The sequence below is a fragment of the Sphaerodactylus townsendi genome, linkage group LG09 (genome assembly GCF_021028975.2).
Source record: "Sphaerodactylus townsendi isolate TG3544 linkage group LG09, MPM_Stown_v2.3, whole genome shotgun sequence".
NCBI classification, from domain to species: domain Eukaryota; kingdom Metazoa; phylum Chordata; class Lepidosauria; order Squamata; family Sphaerodactylidae; genus Sphaerodactylus; species Sphaerodactylus townsendi.
The window spans coordinates 75,562,616-75,580,458 of NC_059433.1; the positions used below are offsets into that span (position 1 = coordinate 75,562,616).

General features: G+C 45.5%; 1 protein-coding gene across 1 annotated transcript in view; it reads right to left on the reverse strand.

The window, feature by feature from the left end:
* The window catches only part of TBC1D31 (TBC1 domain family member 31), a 28,762-nt gene extending 11,413 nt beyond the window's left edge, over window positions 1–17,349 (reverse strand). Inside the window, 14 exon segments of the mRNA XM_048508383.1 lie at window positions 1,195–1,427; window positions 2,437–2,616; window positions 3,883–4,016; window positions 4,946–5,079; window positions 6,601–6,747; window positions 6,831–6,910; window positions 8,434–8,601; window positions 8,962–9,162; window positions 10,524–10,683; window positions 11,698–11,849; window positions 13,618–13,796; window positions 14,538–14,653; window positions 15,433–15,579; window positions 17,237–17,349. Coding sequence (XP_048364340.1) covers window positions 1,195–1,427; window positions 2,437–2,616; window positions 3,883–4,016; window positions 4,946–5,079; window positions 6,601–6,747; window positions 6,831–6,910; window positions 8,434–8,601; window positions 8,962–9,162; window positions 10,524–10,683; window positions 11,698–11,849; window positions 13,618–13,796; window positions 14,538–14,653; window positions 15,433–15,579; window positions 17,237–17,313 — 2,108 coding nt within the window. The 5' untranslated portion in view covers window positions 17,314–17,349.
* Window positions 17,350–17,843: the final 494 nt, after the last annotated feature.

The window sequence follows — 17,843 nt, forward strand, 5'->3', positions numbered from 1 at the left end:
CTTGGGACAAATGTGTTTGAGAGAAGTACGTCAAACTCGCCATGTTAGTTGAATGCGCCCTTGAGTGCACAGGGTGTGTGTGATGGGGCAGAGGTTGTCTGCTAGAGATGGCCAAGTTGGCCACAGAGCAAGTTCAGGATATGTGCATAGAAGAAGAGTTGGATTTATATCCCCCTTTTCTCTCCTGTAAGGAGACTCAAGGGGGCCTACAAACTGCTTTCCCTTCCCCCCGGGGCTGAGAGAGCTCCAAAAAACTGTGACTAGCCCAAGGTCACCCAGCGGGCCTGTGTTGGAGTGCCCAAGCTAATCTAGTTCACCAGGTAAGCCTCCACAGCTCAAGTGGCAGAGCAGGGAATCAAACCCAATTCTCCAGGTTAGAGTGCACCTGTTCTTAACCACTACACCACGCTGGAGATTTCTGTCCTTGTCCCAATCGCTTCTTATGAAACCTTGGATACACTTTTCAAAACGTTTTTAATGTTAAATGCAAGATGATCCCTTTGATCTATTGCAACTCTCAGGTTATACTGAGGCAACTCTCATATCTGCCTCTGCTCTCGTATCTGCCATTCTCTCTGGCTAACGCACAAGACAGACATGAAAATTGCATTTAACATTAAAAGGGTTTTTTTTTTTTGCAAAGTATAGAAGACTTCATAAGAAGCAACAATTGGGGCAAAGTCAGAAACCTCCAGGTAATTTTTCTGAAGTAGCGCTAAGCACGGATTGAGTGGTCCACTCCAGGAACTTGAAAAAGGGTCAGTAATTGTGAAGTGCGTTTTTGTCTAAACAAACTGAAAATGTTGCACTTAATGTGTAAATCACGGCTTTGTAGCTGCATAGGCTTCTGTCAACTACAGAGGCTACTTTTGTTCTGCTTTTCCGCTCTGTTACGATCCTTCTTAAAGGGATAGGTTCCTATTTGTTATTTCCTTTGTGGAAATGTATGTACAACGCATGCTTGGAATGTTCACGTGTTGAATTATATTTTAACCCACTGTTACAGTTTTCGTCCTTTGGTATATAATTCACATACTGTAACCTTCTATCTTAATATCGACTTAGATCATCTTTAAGCCCAACTTGCTCTGGATTCTGATTCTTCTTCCCCACCTCACCTGCAGGCAATTCTTTCTTTTCTTTTTTAAAGACGCAAGAGAAAGCGACCCCTGGCTCCCCCATTTCAAGTGATACCTCTCTCTGAGATACTCGATTTCATCCTGCCTGATCCGCTCTCGCTCTTGAGACTGGTAATCCACGATGAACTGGGGATACTTGTTAAAAATCGGGTACTGCCCCTTAGTCAGGGGCACAAAGTCTTCCAGCATACGCTGGGGGTGGATTTCTGCTGGGGTGCACTCCATGAGATGGTAGGCCTCTTTCATCATGGTGCTGATATCCAAGTTGTTCCGGTGATGGAAGAAATACTGCAACAAAGATAATTTTGCTGAAGAAGAAGATTTATATCCCCCCTTTCTCTCCTGCAGGAGACTCAAAGGAGCATACAATCTCCTCGCCCTCCCCCCCTCACAACAAACACTCTGTGAGGTAGGTGGGGCTGAGAGAGCTCCGAGAACCTGTGACTAGCCCAAGGTCACCCAGCTGGCGTGTGTGGGAGTGTACAGGCTAATCTGAATTCCCCAGATAAGCCTCCACAGCTCAGGTGGCAGAGCTGGGAATCAAACCCGGTTCCTCCAGATTAGATATATGAGCTCTTAACCTCTTACGTCACTGCACACAAATTCGCAGAGGGAACACTCTGTACTGTTAAATTTTTCCCCAAATCTGCTCACCTGGTTGATTGGACCAGCAGAGGCGGGGAGGAGGTCAGATCATGCACACTTGATGTTATTATGGAGCGTGGCCACGAATTTTGTTTTTTTAAAATTTATTTAAAGTCTTTATCAGCCACCTTTTTACCTTACAGAACTTGAGGCAGGTTTCAATACAAACAGAACAAACAATAAAATGTACAAACCCCCTCCGCAAACTGAAACAACCATTTACGACTGAACTACAGCATGGTGTAGTGGTTAAGAGCAGGTGGATTCTAATCTGGAGAACCGGGTTTGATTCCCCACTCCTCCACTTGAGTGGCTGAGGCTTATCTGGTGGACCAGATGTGTTTTCGCACTCCTGCATTCCCGCTGGGTGACTTTGGGCTAGTCCCAGTTCTCTCTGAACACTTTCAGCCCCACCTACCTCACGAGGTGTCTGTTGTGGGGAGAGGAAGGGAAAGGAGCTTGTAGGCCACCTTGAGTCTCCTTACAGGAGAGAAAGGTGGGATATAAATCCAAACTCTTTTTCTTCGCTTGTAATCAAATGCATAAAACCTATGATGGAGGTTGGGTTGTGCATGTCATACAGCCCTGGCTCCCAGAACAAAGGTACTCAGGATATATATAACCTAGCCATCTTAGATAGTGAAATGTTTACCTCAAAGTCTTCTTTCTGATTACAGTGAAGCAGAGGAGCTCTGGAACATATCACGTAAGCAGCAACAAGCATCAGGAGATACGAAGGGTGGTTGGAGAAGACGTTGTCAAACATTTTCAGCCATTCTTCCCTTGTCAGGACCTCAGAGAACATGGTTTCTAGAAGCGGCCAAGCGTATACCTGAGGTAGTTCGGACAAGACAGGAGTTAGTTGTAGACTCAGTGACAAGAAGCTCGCTGTTAACAATAGATCTTTACATTCAAGCATAACTTTTCCTCACGAAAAACCCTCCGCTTCTTAAATGCATGAGCCCAGATTGGCCTACTTCACTGAGGAACAGCCCTTCTATGTCTTGGCAGAGGGAAAGGATGGTTCTTCAGGAATCCAGACACACACTTAATCCCCGAACACATGTTCAGAGATGAAGTAAGTTTTCACCTGCCAGTACAGGCCACAATGGCATGTCCCTCTGAAGTAACAGCATTAGCCTTCTTCAGAAAAGGCAGACTAGGATTATAGAAGAAGTCCAAACTCACAGAGAATACAGCCGCTTTGCTGAGGCTAAACACACCGAAGCCTTGTGGCACCTTTGAGGCTAACAAAATCTTTATGGCCTGGATAAGATTTCACCCGTTCGTTCGTTTTTAAAGAGCCCTGAGACTGCCGGCAGTGTTTGCTAGCCACAGCCTTGAACCAGATTCACTTATGAAGAGTGCAGTGGGAATGAGGCAGTGGGACAGATTGCCCTGCCTCAGCCTGCAGGTGATGAATTCCAGAGCGGACCCTGCACATAGAAAATATGCACGTAAGCAGAAAATGAACACAACCAAAGCAGAGGTTCTACCTTTCTGCTTTGTTTGCTGTACTGATCTCATAACTGCAGGGAGCTTCTAAGTCCAGGGATGCATTCCAAAATGCCACACATCCCACCACCCACCACCGAAGCAGGAAGCTCATTCTACCACCTCAGTCCTGCACGTGTGAAGCAGGCTGGGATTCTGGACAGCAGCAATGTCACTGGCCCACTTGCCCACAGGAACTATGGTCACAAAAAAGCTTCTGCAGCTTGCTAGCCCGGAAGGAACTCCTATTTCAACAAGGGCAAATTGTTTGTGGCAACACTGACAATGAATAATGGTCTCCAGTTAGGGGAAAATAACAAACTTCCTTTGCCTCCAAGAACATTAATCAGGCCCACAAGAACTGAACAGGAGTAAGCAAGATACAGCCCCCCCCCCCCCAGCTCCTTGTATAGGATAATTTTTGACCCTAAGCAGCAGCTAGAGGGTATTTTGGGTCAGTAAGAACAGTAAAAAACACTCCTACTGAGATGGTCCTTAAGCTGAACAAATGGTCCTAACTCCCTCCTGCTTTGGGATGCTTGTACACCCAGTCATCTCACCCTGTTGCCTCTTCCTTCTTCTCAAAACCCCATTGAAATGTTACCTGTGATGTGATACTCCAGTTCATCAGATGCTGCAGCAGTTCTTTGTCGTGGTGCGCCAAGAGGTTTTCCACCATGCTCAGGACATTGATGGGAGGATTGGGGAAAAACTCAAACCAGTGCTGGCACCAGTTCACTGGGAAAGAAGAAGAGTTGGATTTATATCCCCTCTTTCTCTCCTGTAAGGAGACTCAAACGCTTTTCCCTTCCCCCCCTCACAACAAACACCCTGCGAGGTAGGTGGGGCTGAGAGAGCTCCAAAGAACTGTGACTAGCCCAAGGTCACCCAACTGGCATGTGTTGGAGTGCCCAAGCTAATCTAGTTCACCAGGTAAGCCAGCTCAAGTGGCCAAGAGGGGAATCAAACCCGGTTCTCCAGATGAGAGTGCACCTGCTCTTAACCACTACATCACCCTGGAAAACAAAAACAGCATCTAGAGACACTGTCTAGCAATGGCAAAGAAGTGACATTTTATCGGGTCCCCCCACTAGGGTCAGGCTGTAAATTAGAAGATGAACTGCAACATGTGGAGGTGAATGCAGGCATTTCCTTCGCCAGGTAAAAATTCCAGGAAGCTACAACTGGTCCAGCTTTTTATCATTAGTAGAAAGGAGAGGATGTATGATAGGATATACACATTGTGCTTGCTTGTCCTCCAACATGTGAATCAATCCTATCATGGAATTTGCTCGAGAGATGACCTCTTTGCTGAGAGCATTGCTGTTTTTATCGTACGCCAGGAATTTCAGTCACATAATTACTACACTGCTGTGGTGTAGTGGCTCAGCAGGGGACCAGGAAATTTTTGCATCCAATCCCACTTCTTCCCCCAACTCTCTAGGTGACCTTTGGCACCATTTTATATAACGTTCTAATATTGTATTTATTGGAAACATTCATATGCCACCTTTCCACCCAATTTAGGGTACCCAAGGAGGCGAACAGTTGCTTTAAAATACAAATAAATGAATATAAGCCATTTAAAACAATGACCAAAACACATAAAGCCAAGGATGCCCACTGGTGCAGATGGGTTGTCCTCCTTTTTGGAAATCCTGCCTTACCTATGACAGTAGCCACCACTTCAAAGCAGATCAGCTGGTTGTTCTGGAAGAGTTTGACAAAAGGGAAGGCCAGAAGTGGAATGTAGGGCATCTCGCCAAAGATGGCAGACCAGTGAGCTAGAGAAGACAATGTCCTGTGCAACAGAGAAAAGGAACAGCTTAGGGGAAAAAAATCTTGCAGAGCAAAGGAACTGCAAAGGATGCTTCAGAGTCCAAGACCCTTTTCAATGAGCAGAAGTGCTCTTAAGTGCAACACTGGCCGAGAAGGCTGAAAAATCCCTTGTAACAAAAGCCACCTGTCCAAATTTCTATCTGTATTAAAACTATGCATTATTACAGCGACATTCTCCTTAGAGGATCCAGTGAGGCCAATGGATCTAGTTCAGGGGTCTGCAACCTGCGGCTCTCCAGATGTTCATGGATTACAAATCCCAATTGGCCATGCTGGCAGGGGCTGATGGGAATTGTAGTCCATGAGCATCTGGAGAGCCACAGGTTGCAGACCCCTGATCTAGTTCCTCCCCAAGCAGAACTCGCTGAGAAATCTTGTGGATGGCTACAGCTGGGATGGGTGTGGCTTCTCTTCCACTTGTGGGGAGGGGGAATGGGCAAAGGTGGGAGGAGTCACAGTTGTACTACCCCTACTTTGCTCTACTGCTTGTCAATCATCGCAGAGGAACCCAGGACTGGTAGCAAATATTTTGAAGCAAGTCACATCAGGAGTGCAGGGATTCAAATAATTTTAACAACCGGTTTCGGTGGTGGGATTCAAATAATTTAACAACTGGTTGTTTACAAGCACCATTTTAACAACCAGTTCTGGCGAAGTGGTGCGAACGTGCTGAATCCCACCACTGAGTGCAGGTATTCACACAGGTCTACTGCAGGCACCCTCTTCTGTGTGCCACTCACAGGGAAGGGAAGGCAGAGACGGCCATGAGGCCAGCATGGAAACTGATATCCACAGACCTAGGGCTGACCCAGGCAGCTCCCAGCTCCTCCACTGCTGATGGGGAAGCCAAGATTAAACTGAGCACTAGCCTAGGCCAGGAACATGTGACCGTTTACTGCAAAGGTCATGAAATGCAGTGGGTGATTTTGGATTAGTTGCTGTGTCTCAGCCTCCCCGACTTCACAGGGTTATTGTGAGGATAAAGTAATGGTGTGGAAAGCATGGTATGCCATCCTGAACTTGTGGAAGGAAAGGAAAAAGTGGGAGAAAGACAGGGTGACAGTCTAACCTGCTCTAACTCTATGTATGGGGAAAAAGGAAATGCTGCCTCCTAGTGGCTGGAGAGAAGACAGCACCAATGCCCGGACTGAAAAGCCAAGATAATGGAATACTATGGGTTGCTTCAAGTCACACCTCAGATGATTTCAACAAAAGTTGTCCACAAGGCCTTGTTCGAATTAACATTCGTACAGACGACTGCCCAGTGAAACGTTATAAATCACAGCACCATCTTCTGCCATGACAACTACAGCGTTACCACTGCAAAATAAAAACACGAGTCCCGTGACATTTTAGAGACCTAACAGACTTTATTCCACCACAAGCCTTGGTGGAATAAATGCTGTTAAACGCCGAATGGTCCACTGAGCTCTGTGTTTTATTTTGTTCCTGCAGGTTAACATGGCCGCCCTTCTGGAATTACCTCTGTAAGACTCTCAAAAGCTTCCGGCTTTTAATAGGGTATTCGTTCTGAAGGTGCACAAACGCCGAATGGGTCCCTTTATCCAACAGGCTGCTGAACGCCAGGTGATTTTCTGGAAGCCGGAGCAAGGACCGCCAAATAAACATCCTGCAATCATGAGACAGATTTACAGAGTTGGGCCCGTTTTGATCGACCGGGAGAAAACGAGAGATTAAGGTCAAGGAACGCACCTGTATTTGGCTGGATACTCCCCGAAACCCTTCAGTAAGGCCTGCAGTCGTTTCTTGTTCAATCCATCTGGCAGGTCATTCTAAAAAACAGGACCAAAGTAGTTTCCCTGCACAGAGGATAATGACACCGTTGCCCGCTTTGCTGGCCTCTTTCCTCCTGCCTCTCTCCTCCATTTTGAATTTTTCCACCTATATAAATGATTTTGATGCTTGCCACGATTCCCTCCTGCTCTCCACAGTCATTTCTTCTTTATTCCCTTCAATGTCATCTATTGCCTTACAAATCCAATTGCTTCCGTCCCCAAAGTGGCCGCTCTGCTAAACACAGTTCTGGTGCCTGAGGCAAATGTAAAGAGCTATCGGCCTAGCTTACTGGTTAACAGGAAAGTGATACTCTCAAACAGGGCCGTTCCCATCTCCCTGCCAGAGAGTGGACTTCAAACTAAAGACTGAACTAAACTTCAAACTAGTTTGAAGTGGACTTGAAACTAGAGAACACCTAACAACTAAGCCTTTTTCAACTGACCTGGGGTAAGTGTCACCTAGAATGGGAGAGAGCACGGCTCTCTAAATATCTTGACTTTAGGGAAGTCATCATTTTAGTCTAAATTACCACTAAATAAAATAAGGTGGAGGTAGAGACGCTTTCCTGACTGAGGAGTCAATCAAGACCTTTAATCTCAGAGGGGGAAATGTTCCATACTTAATCCCATGAGGGATTTGTGTTTTTTGCAGACTCATTCCAGGCACTGGAAAGATGAACGTTCATTGTTAATGTGTCCAAGGGATGTGCTATCACTGAGGTAAGGTGGGATGGCCACTTTGGATTTGAGTAGACTCCAAGGGAAGCATTCAGACAGACACACACGTGACTCAAGTGATGTAATCCAGTGGCTAGTTCACCTATTGAAATTAATGGGGAGCATGCAGCCTATAGTAGGGCAAGAGGACTTTCCTCCATGTTAATTAGTGTCTCTCATTTGGATCTTCAGAGAGGAAAACTTGGGCCACCCTGAACATAAGAACATAAGAACTAGCCTGCTGGATCAGACCAGAGTCCATCTAGTCCAGCATTCTGCTACTCGCAGGTAATTGGCTCCACCAGGTGCCCTATGTGGAGACTCTGTACATAGCAGGATATGAAAGCAATGGCCTTCTGCTGCTGCTGCTCCTGAGCACCTGGTCTGCTAAGGCATTAGCAATCTGAGATCAAGGAGGATCAAGATTGGTAGCCATAGATTGACTTCTCCTCCATAAATCTGTCCAAGCCCTTTTTAAAGCTATCCAGGTTAGTGGCCATCACCACCTCCTGTGGCAGCATATTCCAACCACCTGTCCAATGCAGCACGTTTATGCAGAGAAGTGTTTCCCTTTTTATTAGTCCTAATTCTTCCCCAGCCCAGCGCTTTTCAATGAGATACCCCTGGTTCTAGTATTGTGAGAAAGAGAGAATTTTCCCTCTCTCTGTCAACATTTTCTACCCCATGCATAATTTTATAGACTTCAATCATATCCCCCCTCAGACGTCTCCTCTCCAAACTAAAGAGTCCCAAACGCTGCAGCCTCTCCTCATAAGGAAGGTGCATGACAAACATGCTCCTACCTCTTTATTGTCAAGCGAGGCGTTTGGTTGCAGTCGAAGCATTTTAGTATGGACTTTGTTCTCTCTTGGTTTCCAAGGCCTCTCTGGCCTTCCAGACGCCACTCTCACAGTCAGCTTGGGTGCGCCTTTGGAAGGCTCGTCGACCACTTTAAACAAAGGTGGGGGAGGCTGGAAAAAAAGATTTTGGACTGTTCAGTGACAGCCTGAAAATGACAGAGCAGAGGCTCAGAGCCTCAACCTGAGGTAAATTTTCCTCTTCACTGCTGTCTACACAGAATCCAGAGAGCCTGAGGATTATATTGAGTTGACTGTTCTAACAGCCAAAGTCCAAGCTACAGCAGACACAGCTCTAACTCGCGGTCAGCACAGCCCCTTTACAGGAAAATTTAGCTTTTTGGTGCAAGGGCCCCCGGCCTTGCAGGGGCAACAAGGTACCATGTTTCCCTCAAGGTGCCAAAACTGCAAGAATGTCCAGACCTGAAGCCTTCATGCATATCTTTGTGGGTTTCCACTGTTTGTGGAACTGACCTTATTCAACTCTTGCGTCAGAGCCTGGATACTGTATACATTAAGGCTGCCGTTCTCCATGACTGCTGCAACATATCTTCCATTGGGGCTGAGGGCAGCCGAGCCAATTCCGTCCTCGTGGCTGCCAACATCAAAGATAAGCTTGCATGTCCGTACGTTGATAAACCTCATGATGCTATCTTGACTCAGCACCCCAAGAACCTACAATACGTAAGCAAGCAGGCGTCACGAAGCTTGCTTGGGGTAAAACGGGTACGAATTCTATCAAGAGAGTGATTTAGCATTCCTGGGCTTGAATCTAAGCCACAGTGAAGTTAAGTGGGGGTTACTTTTGATTAAACAACGTTGGGAATGGGATAGGCATATTAGAATTATTACACAGCCAATAAGCCAATCCATTTCAATGGATTTAAAAGGATGTAACTCGGCTTAAGACTGCTGTTTACTGTCGTGCAGGGAAACAAGTCATTGCCGCATTGCCAAAAAGAGATAGGAAGTCACATCACAACAGAATCATGAACAAAGGAAAGGGGGAACTTTGCTTGCACCTTTGCTAATTGTGAACTTTGCTAGCATAGCAGTGGTGTAGTGGTCAAGAGCAGGTGCACTTTAATCTGGGGAACTGGGTTTGATTCCCCGCTCGGCCACTTGAGCTGTGGAGGCTTATCTGGTGAACTAGATTAGCTTGGGCACTCCAACACAGGCCAACTGGGTGACCTTGGGCTAGTCACAGTTCTTCAGAGCTCTCTCAGCCCCACCCACCTCACAGGGTGTTTGTTGTGGGGGGGGGGAGTGAAAGGAGATTGTAAGCCCCTTTGAGTCTCCTTACAGGAGAGAAAGGGGGAATATAAATCCAATTCTTCTCCTTTTTCTATGTTACTCGACTCAATTATGAACAACGTGGCACAAAACAACAGCTAGTTCCTCCCAAGACACTAGAGTTTACTACCATGGCCAATAGTTTCCCAGAACTGACCCAAGTGCAGCTCTGCAGGAATTGTTGTTCTGCTTTGGGTCTTTTCCATTTCTTTTCTGCTGGAAACAGTTGCGTCTATGGTACCACTGCATCAGACACAAAATTGCCACACATCTTCCCCCCCACTCATGGAGCTTCAGGACAGATACCCAGGCCCAGAGTACGCCACCCATTGTATCTCAGAACAGATCACTGCTTTGGACTAGCTGCTGTTTAAGTTACATGCAGAACAGCAGCTCATACAGAAACACCAACGTTGAGCTCCACAGAAGATAACTCTTGCACACCTTTTCAGGTGTAAGAGTGCCTACAGCCAGTGCAGTAGGAGCCAGCTTGGTGTAATGGTTAAGAGCACTAAAAGAGTGAACTCTAATCTGGAGAACTGGGTTTGATTTTCCACTTCTCCACATGAGTGGCAGACTCTTATCTGGTGAACCGGATTTGTTTCCCCAATCCTACATTCCTGCTGGGTGACCTTGGGCTGGTCATAGTTCTTCTTCAGTCGGAATTCAGAAGAAAGGATATTTCCATGGCTGAAGCCTGGGGAACCCGAGACTTTCCCTTGGCTTCAAAGTCTGCTACTGACCTGATTAGAGCCGCCATCAAAACTGTCCACAAGGAATTCCAGGTGGCGAACTGATCGCACTTTGGTCGGCATCTGGATTATCCTCAACAGCTGCCTGGACTCCAAACACCACAAGTGAAGGTGATTCGATTTGCCACCAGCGGCCAGGACACGGCCGTCTCTGCAGCACCAAAACAACACACAGCTTGAATTAAGCCGATTTCCTCCGTTCCAAGTTTACTTGCTAAGATGCTGGCCTGAAGGATGAACTGTGAGCAGGGCGTGACTTCCAGCCCTGCCCAACCAAAGGCCAAACTAAATTTCATGGTTCATCATGCACTGAGCTCCCTCTGGCCCCCACGTCTGCCACACTTGGGGTCCCACCAGATGATGTCTTGAGAATTAAATTCTACTAAGTATCATAGAATCATAGAGTTGGAAGAGACCACAAGAGCCATCAAGTTCAAGCCCCCTGCCATGCAGGAACACACAATCAAAGCACTCCTGACAGATGTTCATCCAGCCTTTAAAAACAAACCTCCAAAGAAGGAGACTCCACCACTCTCCGAGGCAGTGGATTCCACTGTCGAACAGCCCTGACAGCCAGGAAGTTCTTCTTCATGTTTAGGTGGAATCTCTTTTCCTGCACGTTGAATCCACTACTCCAGGTCCTAATCTCTGAGGCAGCAGAAAACTTCCAAGTGTGTGGAAGCCTAACTCAAATTGGAAACACGTGGGTTGGGGGCTTAAGCCTTACCCTACTGCACCATCTTCCTTACCTGAAATGGCCCTGGAGAACGACTAGAACAGGGGTCTGCAACCTGCGGCTCTCCAGATGTTCATGGACTACAAATGTTCATGGACTACAAGCACTACAAATCCCATCAGCCCCTGCCAGCCAATTGGCCATGCTGGCAGGGGCTGATGGGAATTGTAGTCCATGAACATCTGGAGAGCCGCAGGTTGCAGACCCCTGCATATCTGTGGTCTGAAGACAAGATGTAATTCCTGGAGAGCTTCAGGCTTCACCTGGAGGTTGGCAATCCAATGTCACAACAACACCCCTACAAACTGTGCACTTGGGCACTTGGATCAGACAGGCTGCCCACTTCTGGCTCAGAAGCATACAGAGAGAACATCAGAAAAACAATAATCATAATGAAGGACTTTTGCCCACGTGGAGATCACAACGTACCGTGTAGCAGCAAAAACTTTATAACGCAAGGAGGAACCTTCTATTGGGGATGGCAACTGGTACTTGCAATGGAGAGTGTCGAATTCCCAGGCAAAGATTGAGTTATCTTTAAAGCAGCTGATGATGGTGTTACTTAGTGGGAGGAAGAAGACCTAAAAGGGCAGCAAAGATCACCTTAACATTGTATTTTTAAATGCGCTGTTTGTCCATAGCTTACCAGAGCCGTATTTCAGCTTCTCAAAGAGAACAGATCTCCCTCTAGTCTCGGCCTTCTTCTATGACCAGAAAGGATACCATGAGCGAAGGAGCTGCCAGACAGTGGTGTAGCGTCAAGGGGATGGATGGGGTGTGTGCGGGGGCATTCTGGGGCGTGGAAGGGGCGCAGGGCACAGGAGCGCCCCGGGCCCAGTTCCCCCGCACTTTGGCCCTGCTGCCAGGCCTTCTGCTAAGGTGAGAAACCCAGAAAAGGGGAGTATCAAGGTTAAAAGAGAAAAGCACAAAGCTGTACTGAGTATAACAAGTTTAAAAAGGAGCACAAAAATTCTCAAATGACTAATATATGTTAGATTCACAAAAAATCATACAAAATTATACAAGTTACTTTCATATTACAGCCTCTTGTATTTTGAGAGTACCGGTATGTATTACTTGCTTTAATGTATGTATGATGGTTAGTTGTATTTATTACATGAAACTTCTGTTAAGAAACCATATACCAGTCTGGAAGAGAGACTCTGTACTTCAAAAAAAAAAAATGATGCATACTTAAGAGCACATGTATGTAATAGATTTATTTCCCTTATACTGTCAATATTTAGAATTTCCAATGATTGTTAACTTGTCACAGGAGGAAGCAGCTCTGTCAAAATGTGACATCGGTGCAGTCTGTTGTTTCTCCATTTGATCTCGCCATTATTATTCAATCTGGCTGGATCTGTATTATTGGTGCTTAATTTTGAACATACCACCATCTATGTAATTGATGTGTAACACCTGTGATATGAAAATAACTTGTACAATGATTTTGTATGACTCATGGTGAGAAATCTCCCACCAGTAACTGCAGTTGACCAGCAAGGCTTTGAAAAGAAGCAGGAGGAAATTAGAGAAAAGAAAAAGACGACAACTGCTTCTTCCCTACATTGCTTCTAGGAAAAACTCAGAAGGGAAGAAGAAGAAGTAGAGTTGGATTTATATCCCCCCTTTCTCTCCTGTAGGAGACTCAAAGGGGCTTACATACTCCTTACCCTCCCCCCTCCCAACAAACACCCTGTGAGGTGGGTGGGGCTGAGAGAGCTCAGAAGAACTGCGACTAGCCCAAGGTCACCTAGCTGGCATGTGTTGGAGTGTACAGGCTAATCTGAATTCTGCAGATAAGTCTCCACAGCTCAGGCGGCAGAGCCGGGAATCAAACCCGGTTCCTCCAGATTAGAGTACACCTGCTCTTAACCACTACGCCACTGCTGCTCCTGGAAGCAGGGGACCTCTAGGAATTGCTGGGAACTCTGTGGTTTTGACTCCATGTCCCCACCCACAACCTTTTCCAATGGCCAGGATTGGCCTGGTAACCCTAGCAGCAACAAATTAAACTAGTATCAGGATAAATCCACAGGTTGTTAATCTGGGCCTCCCGCACTCCACCTATGGGGATGTCAGACTGAGATTGATTGTGTGCTCCATCATCAAGCTCTGGTCAGGGGAAGAACCATGGAAAAATCAACTGGATTAGAAAGGGGCCACAAAAATAGTCCGAAGAGGAGATGTGGTCCTGTCTAATTGTACTAAAAACTTCCAGGTCATGGCACTGCAGTTCCTCAAAATACATTGGTCTTGCGCTGCCCAATTCTTCCCTCTCCCTCAACCAAGGGCCACACCAGCTTCCAATGGTGTAAAGAAGACATGGAATTTTCTAGCACTAACCTTCTGGATGCCCACAGACTGACGAACGTTCAGCTTCCTTTTGCGCTGGAAGGTGTCAAGATCCCATAGCTGGGCTGTATCTGCAGAGGTTGTAAGGGCGTATCGGCCGGAGCCATGAACGGAGATTGAGGACACGGAAGAATCATGGCCCCTCATCCAGCTAACAAGATCTTTGGTATCTACAGTGAGAACGAAAACAAAAGAAGCTTTCAGCAAAAAAAAATCTAGGCTGTGTTCAGTCATGTGATTTACTCGCTGTTACATAGTGCTCCGTGCCACGTTAGGAGTGCTGGGGGGGCTGCAGTAGCTGCCAAACAGTAGATCCACTCCTCCACCAAGGAAGTGCCTTGGGAAGGACAAATTTGCTGGCACAGCCCCACCAAGGAAGTGCCTTGGGAAGGACAAATTTGCTGGCACAGCTTCCAGTGGTAGATCTGCCCCCCTGCCCTTTGGATGGGGCTGTATGTTTTGTTTCTACAGCTTAATTGAAGGTAGTTTACCCTATGGTCAAGCAGATGCTTGCCAGGAAGTACTACCACAATTAAGATATGCTTTGTTCTGAATAAAGAAAAAGAAAGAAAGAAGAAGATTTGGATTTATATTCCCCCTTTCTCTCCTGTAAGGAGACTCAAAGGGGCTTACAAACTCCTTTCCCTTCCCCCCCTCACAACAAACACCCTGTGAGGTGGGTGGGGCTGAGAGAGCTCCAAAGAACTGTGACTAGCCCAAGGACACCCAGCTGGCATGTGTTGGTGTGCACAAGCTAATCCAGTTCACCAGATAAGCCTCCACAGCTCAAGTGGCAGAGCGGGGAATTGAACCTGGTCCTCCAGATTAGAGTGCACCTGCTCTTAATCACTATACCACACTGGCTCTCTAGCTAGAGTACTGTACAAATGTCATAAAACAGGAGCTCTTACCTGTATCAAAGCATTTCACAGAATAATCAGCCAAAGCGACAAGGAATTCTGTTTTCCGGCGAAGACTGAAGGCCAGAGCTGTGCAAGCTTGTGCAGTTCGCTGAACTAAGTTAAACCTGTACGTAGAAATAAAATTTTACCGTTCATGAGCTTGAAAAAGTAAGTGACAGGAACCATCACAACACCATCAGCAACTATCGACAACATCGACATTTATATTTATTTATTTATTACATTTATATACCGCCCTCCCCCGAAGGGCTCAGGGCAGTGAACATGAATATACAAATAGAGCACAAAATAAAATCAACAAATCTCAAATCATCAAATAAATCATAGTAAATGGCTCTATAGTCTTTGAATCATTAAAACCCCATTAAAAGCAGCGTATTAATATCAAATACAATAAATAATACAATAAGAGGCGACCTACTAACCAATCCCCTAAAAGAGGGGAGGGACGGCAGGATCCACAGATGTTAACAGGGGGGGGACATCTTATTATTTGCTCTTCAGATATTAGCAAAAAGACAATCCTACAAAATGCAGAATGGTCTCATTTACCCAATGGCTTAGAAAATTTCTGAAGAATTCAGGGCATTACAAGCAAGCATGAATAGAGAGCTATATTTAACGCAGAATTAGATTTAAAAAGGTTTTATGAAGACATAGCACTGTTCCAATTCAAAGACCTGATAGGATCTTATCAAGTAAACAGGAAGGTTAATCCCTGCTTTTTGGAAGAAAAACAGGACGTAACATTTTAAAATGAACGGCTACATCAGGAAAGCTCACCCTACTATTAATTGGTATGAGCTGTACATCTAAACACCCACTATTAATATAATTATCAAGGAAAAAATAGAAGAGTTAAAGATAAACAAATCTCACCCACCGGTTGCCCACAAGATTAAAAACATAGATATTCCCTTGATGGTCTCCAGCAAGTAGCAAATCTCCAGAGCTGTCAAAGGCCACATGCAAAAACCGGATCGTCTTGGAATGATAGCCCGTGGTACTGTGAATAATATTTGCGATGACTCTAAGGAGAACGTAAGAAGTTTACAGATAACCCAGGAAATAGCGCAGCACACCGGCTGGCTGGCAGTGAAAACGTCAATAATTATAGTCAAATAAATAATCTACTATAGTCTCAAAACTCAGATGGATCTTATTGACATAAGTTCTCAAACTGTTAGTACAATTTTACATAGCAATGTGCTGAAATGCATCACAAATCCTAAACATAAAGAGGTATGGTTCATAAGAAGCTACATTCCTTATTCAGTGCTATATATCTAAAACAGCAGAAAGCAAACTGCAAAAGTCCATAAGAGAGTGCGGTGCCAGCAATATCTTGCCAAAGAGTTCGAGTGCCGCTCCGCTGTTGCGAAATTCAAGCGTCACTGTCTGTAGGCTGCTCTGCTGCGGTAATGCAAGCCTCAATTTATGATGACATGAATAATTCAATAGTTCAATTCATTCAAACGCAATCGCGTATTTGCGTTTGCAATCGTCCATCTTCTTCAGGAACATGTTAGTTTACTACAACTTAATTAAGCCAACCGGCTGTAATCTAAAAATAATAACATATCATAAAACATTATTCTTAGTATCAAAATGACACTTTTCATAATTACATATTACATGGCATCAGCAATATATATATACATGTTTTGCTCTATGAACTTACATTAGACAAGATGTCTTAGACCGCAGCCTTTAGCTATCCATGTGTTGTCTGTGTGCTACTGCCTAATGACAGTAATTATATGTTCTTTCTAATCAATCACAGGTGTGAAGTACTCTGCTTGCATTCAGTTAAGGTGACAGGAAAAATCAAGATCTTTATTTAACCCAAATATATGACTTTTGAATTTGAAAATAAACTTATTTTCTTCCTGTAAAATTATTGACGTTTTCACTACCAGCCAGCCGGTGTGCTGTGCTATTTCCTGGGTTATCAGTTTCACGCCGCACACCTGTTTGTGTTTATTTTGTGGTTTAACATAAGAAGTTTACAGCCCGATCTTTGCAGAACTTACTACCCTCCCCAAGACTACCAAAAACAAACAAGATTGGCTGTACTGAGCTAAGTTGGTCCCGAAATCTTTCTCAGATAAGAACGTTTAGATTTTCTAAGCAAGCAAAACTTTCTTGTACGAAAACATTCCTCAGTTCTTCTAAATTTCCTTAGGCCATTAGAAGATGCCTACACTCCTAAAGGAATGAGATCTTTGGAGACGATAAATACACTCTGCATGTATACTCCTCGGATAAAATGAAACAATATGCATGTTAGAGGGAAAAAACATAATTTAAAAGCTAAGGCAGCTAAGCCAGGGTGAGGATCAGGGACACAGCATCCTCTTAGCATGAAGAATCCCAGTTTCAATCTCCCTTCTAAGGGATCAAGCAAAAAGTAACGTGAAAGATCTTTATCTGAAACCCTCAAGAGCTTCCACCAATCACAGAACATGATACCAACTTATTTAATGTAAGGCAAAATCAGTCTGGTCCCTAACCACTATCAGAACCATAAGTTTGCCAACCATTTTTGCAAAACCCATCTGCACAGAGTCTGCCAGTTTGCAACTGCCTGGCATGCAAGGTACACTGCCCTTGCAAGTGGAGGCTCCATTAAAAAACCCTGGGCCTAAGCAAAACAGAAAAATAAAACTAATTTGTTGTAAGGTTACCCCTGCTGTGCTGCTGGGGAAGGCCTGCGGTGCCAGATCTTGCCTTCCTCCCGGTTGCCCAGATCGGTGCTTTGCATCCTGGTCGAAATGCAACTTCTCTCCCTCCAAAAGGTTCCAACTGCAGCGCCCCGCCCCAACCGCCGCTTTCCCTAGCCAGAACCAGCCCACTTTTGGAAGACACCAAGTGCAATCTTGCACGGGGGGAGGTGAAGACCCACCTGACGCTCCCTTGGTGCAGCCCGTTAAGATCAGCCCGATGCCTGCTGGGAAATGTAGTTTTCTCCCGGGATAGCTTTCGCAATAAGGAAAGGGAGGCCGACTCAGGTGCAGGTTGTGCCGGGCGGCAAGAATTCTTTTGAATGTAGAAGATGCGGCTTCAGCTCTGTTTCAGAGGCCCCTTCTGCACATGCAGAATAATGCACTTTCAACCCACTTTCAATGCAGTTTGCAACTGGATTTTAGCAAAACCCACTTGCAAAAAATTGTGAAAGTGGATTTAAAGTGCATTATTCTGCATGTGCGGAAGGGGCCTTCAGTCTTGCGGGGGACGGTTAGAAATATAACCTCCTACACCAGTGGTGGGATTCAGCAGGTTCGCACCACTTGG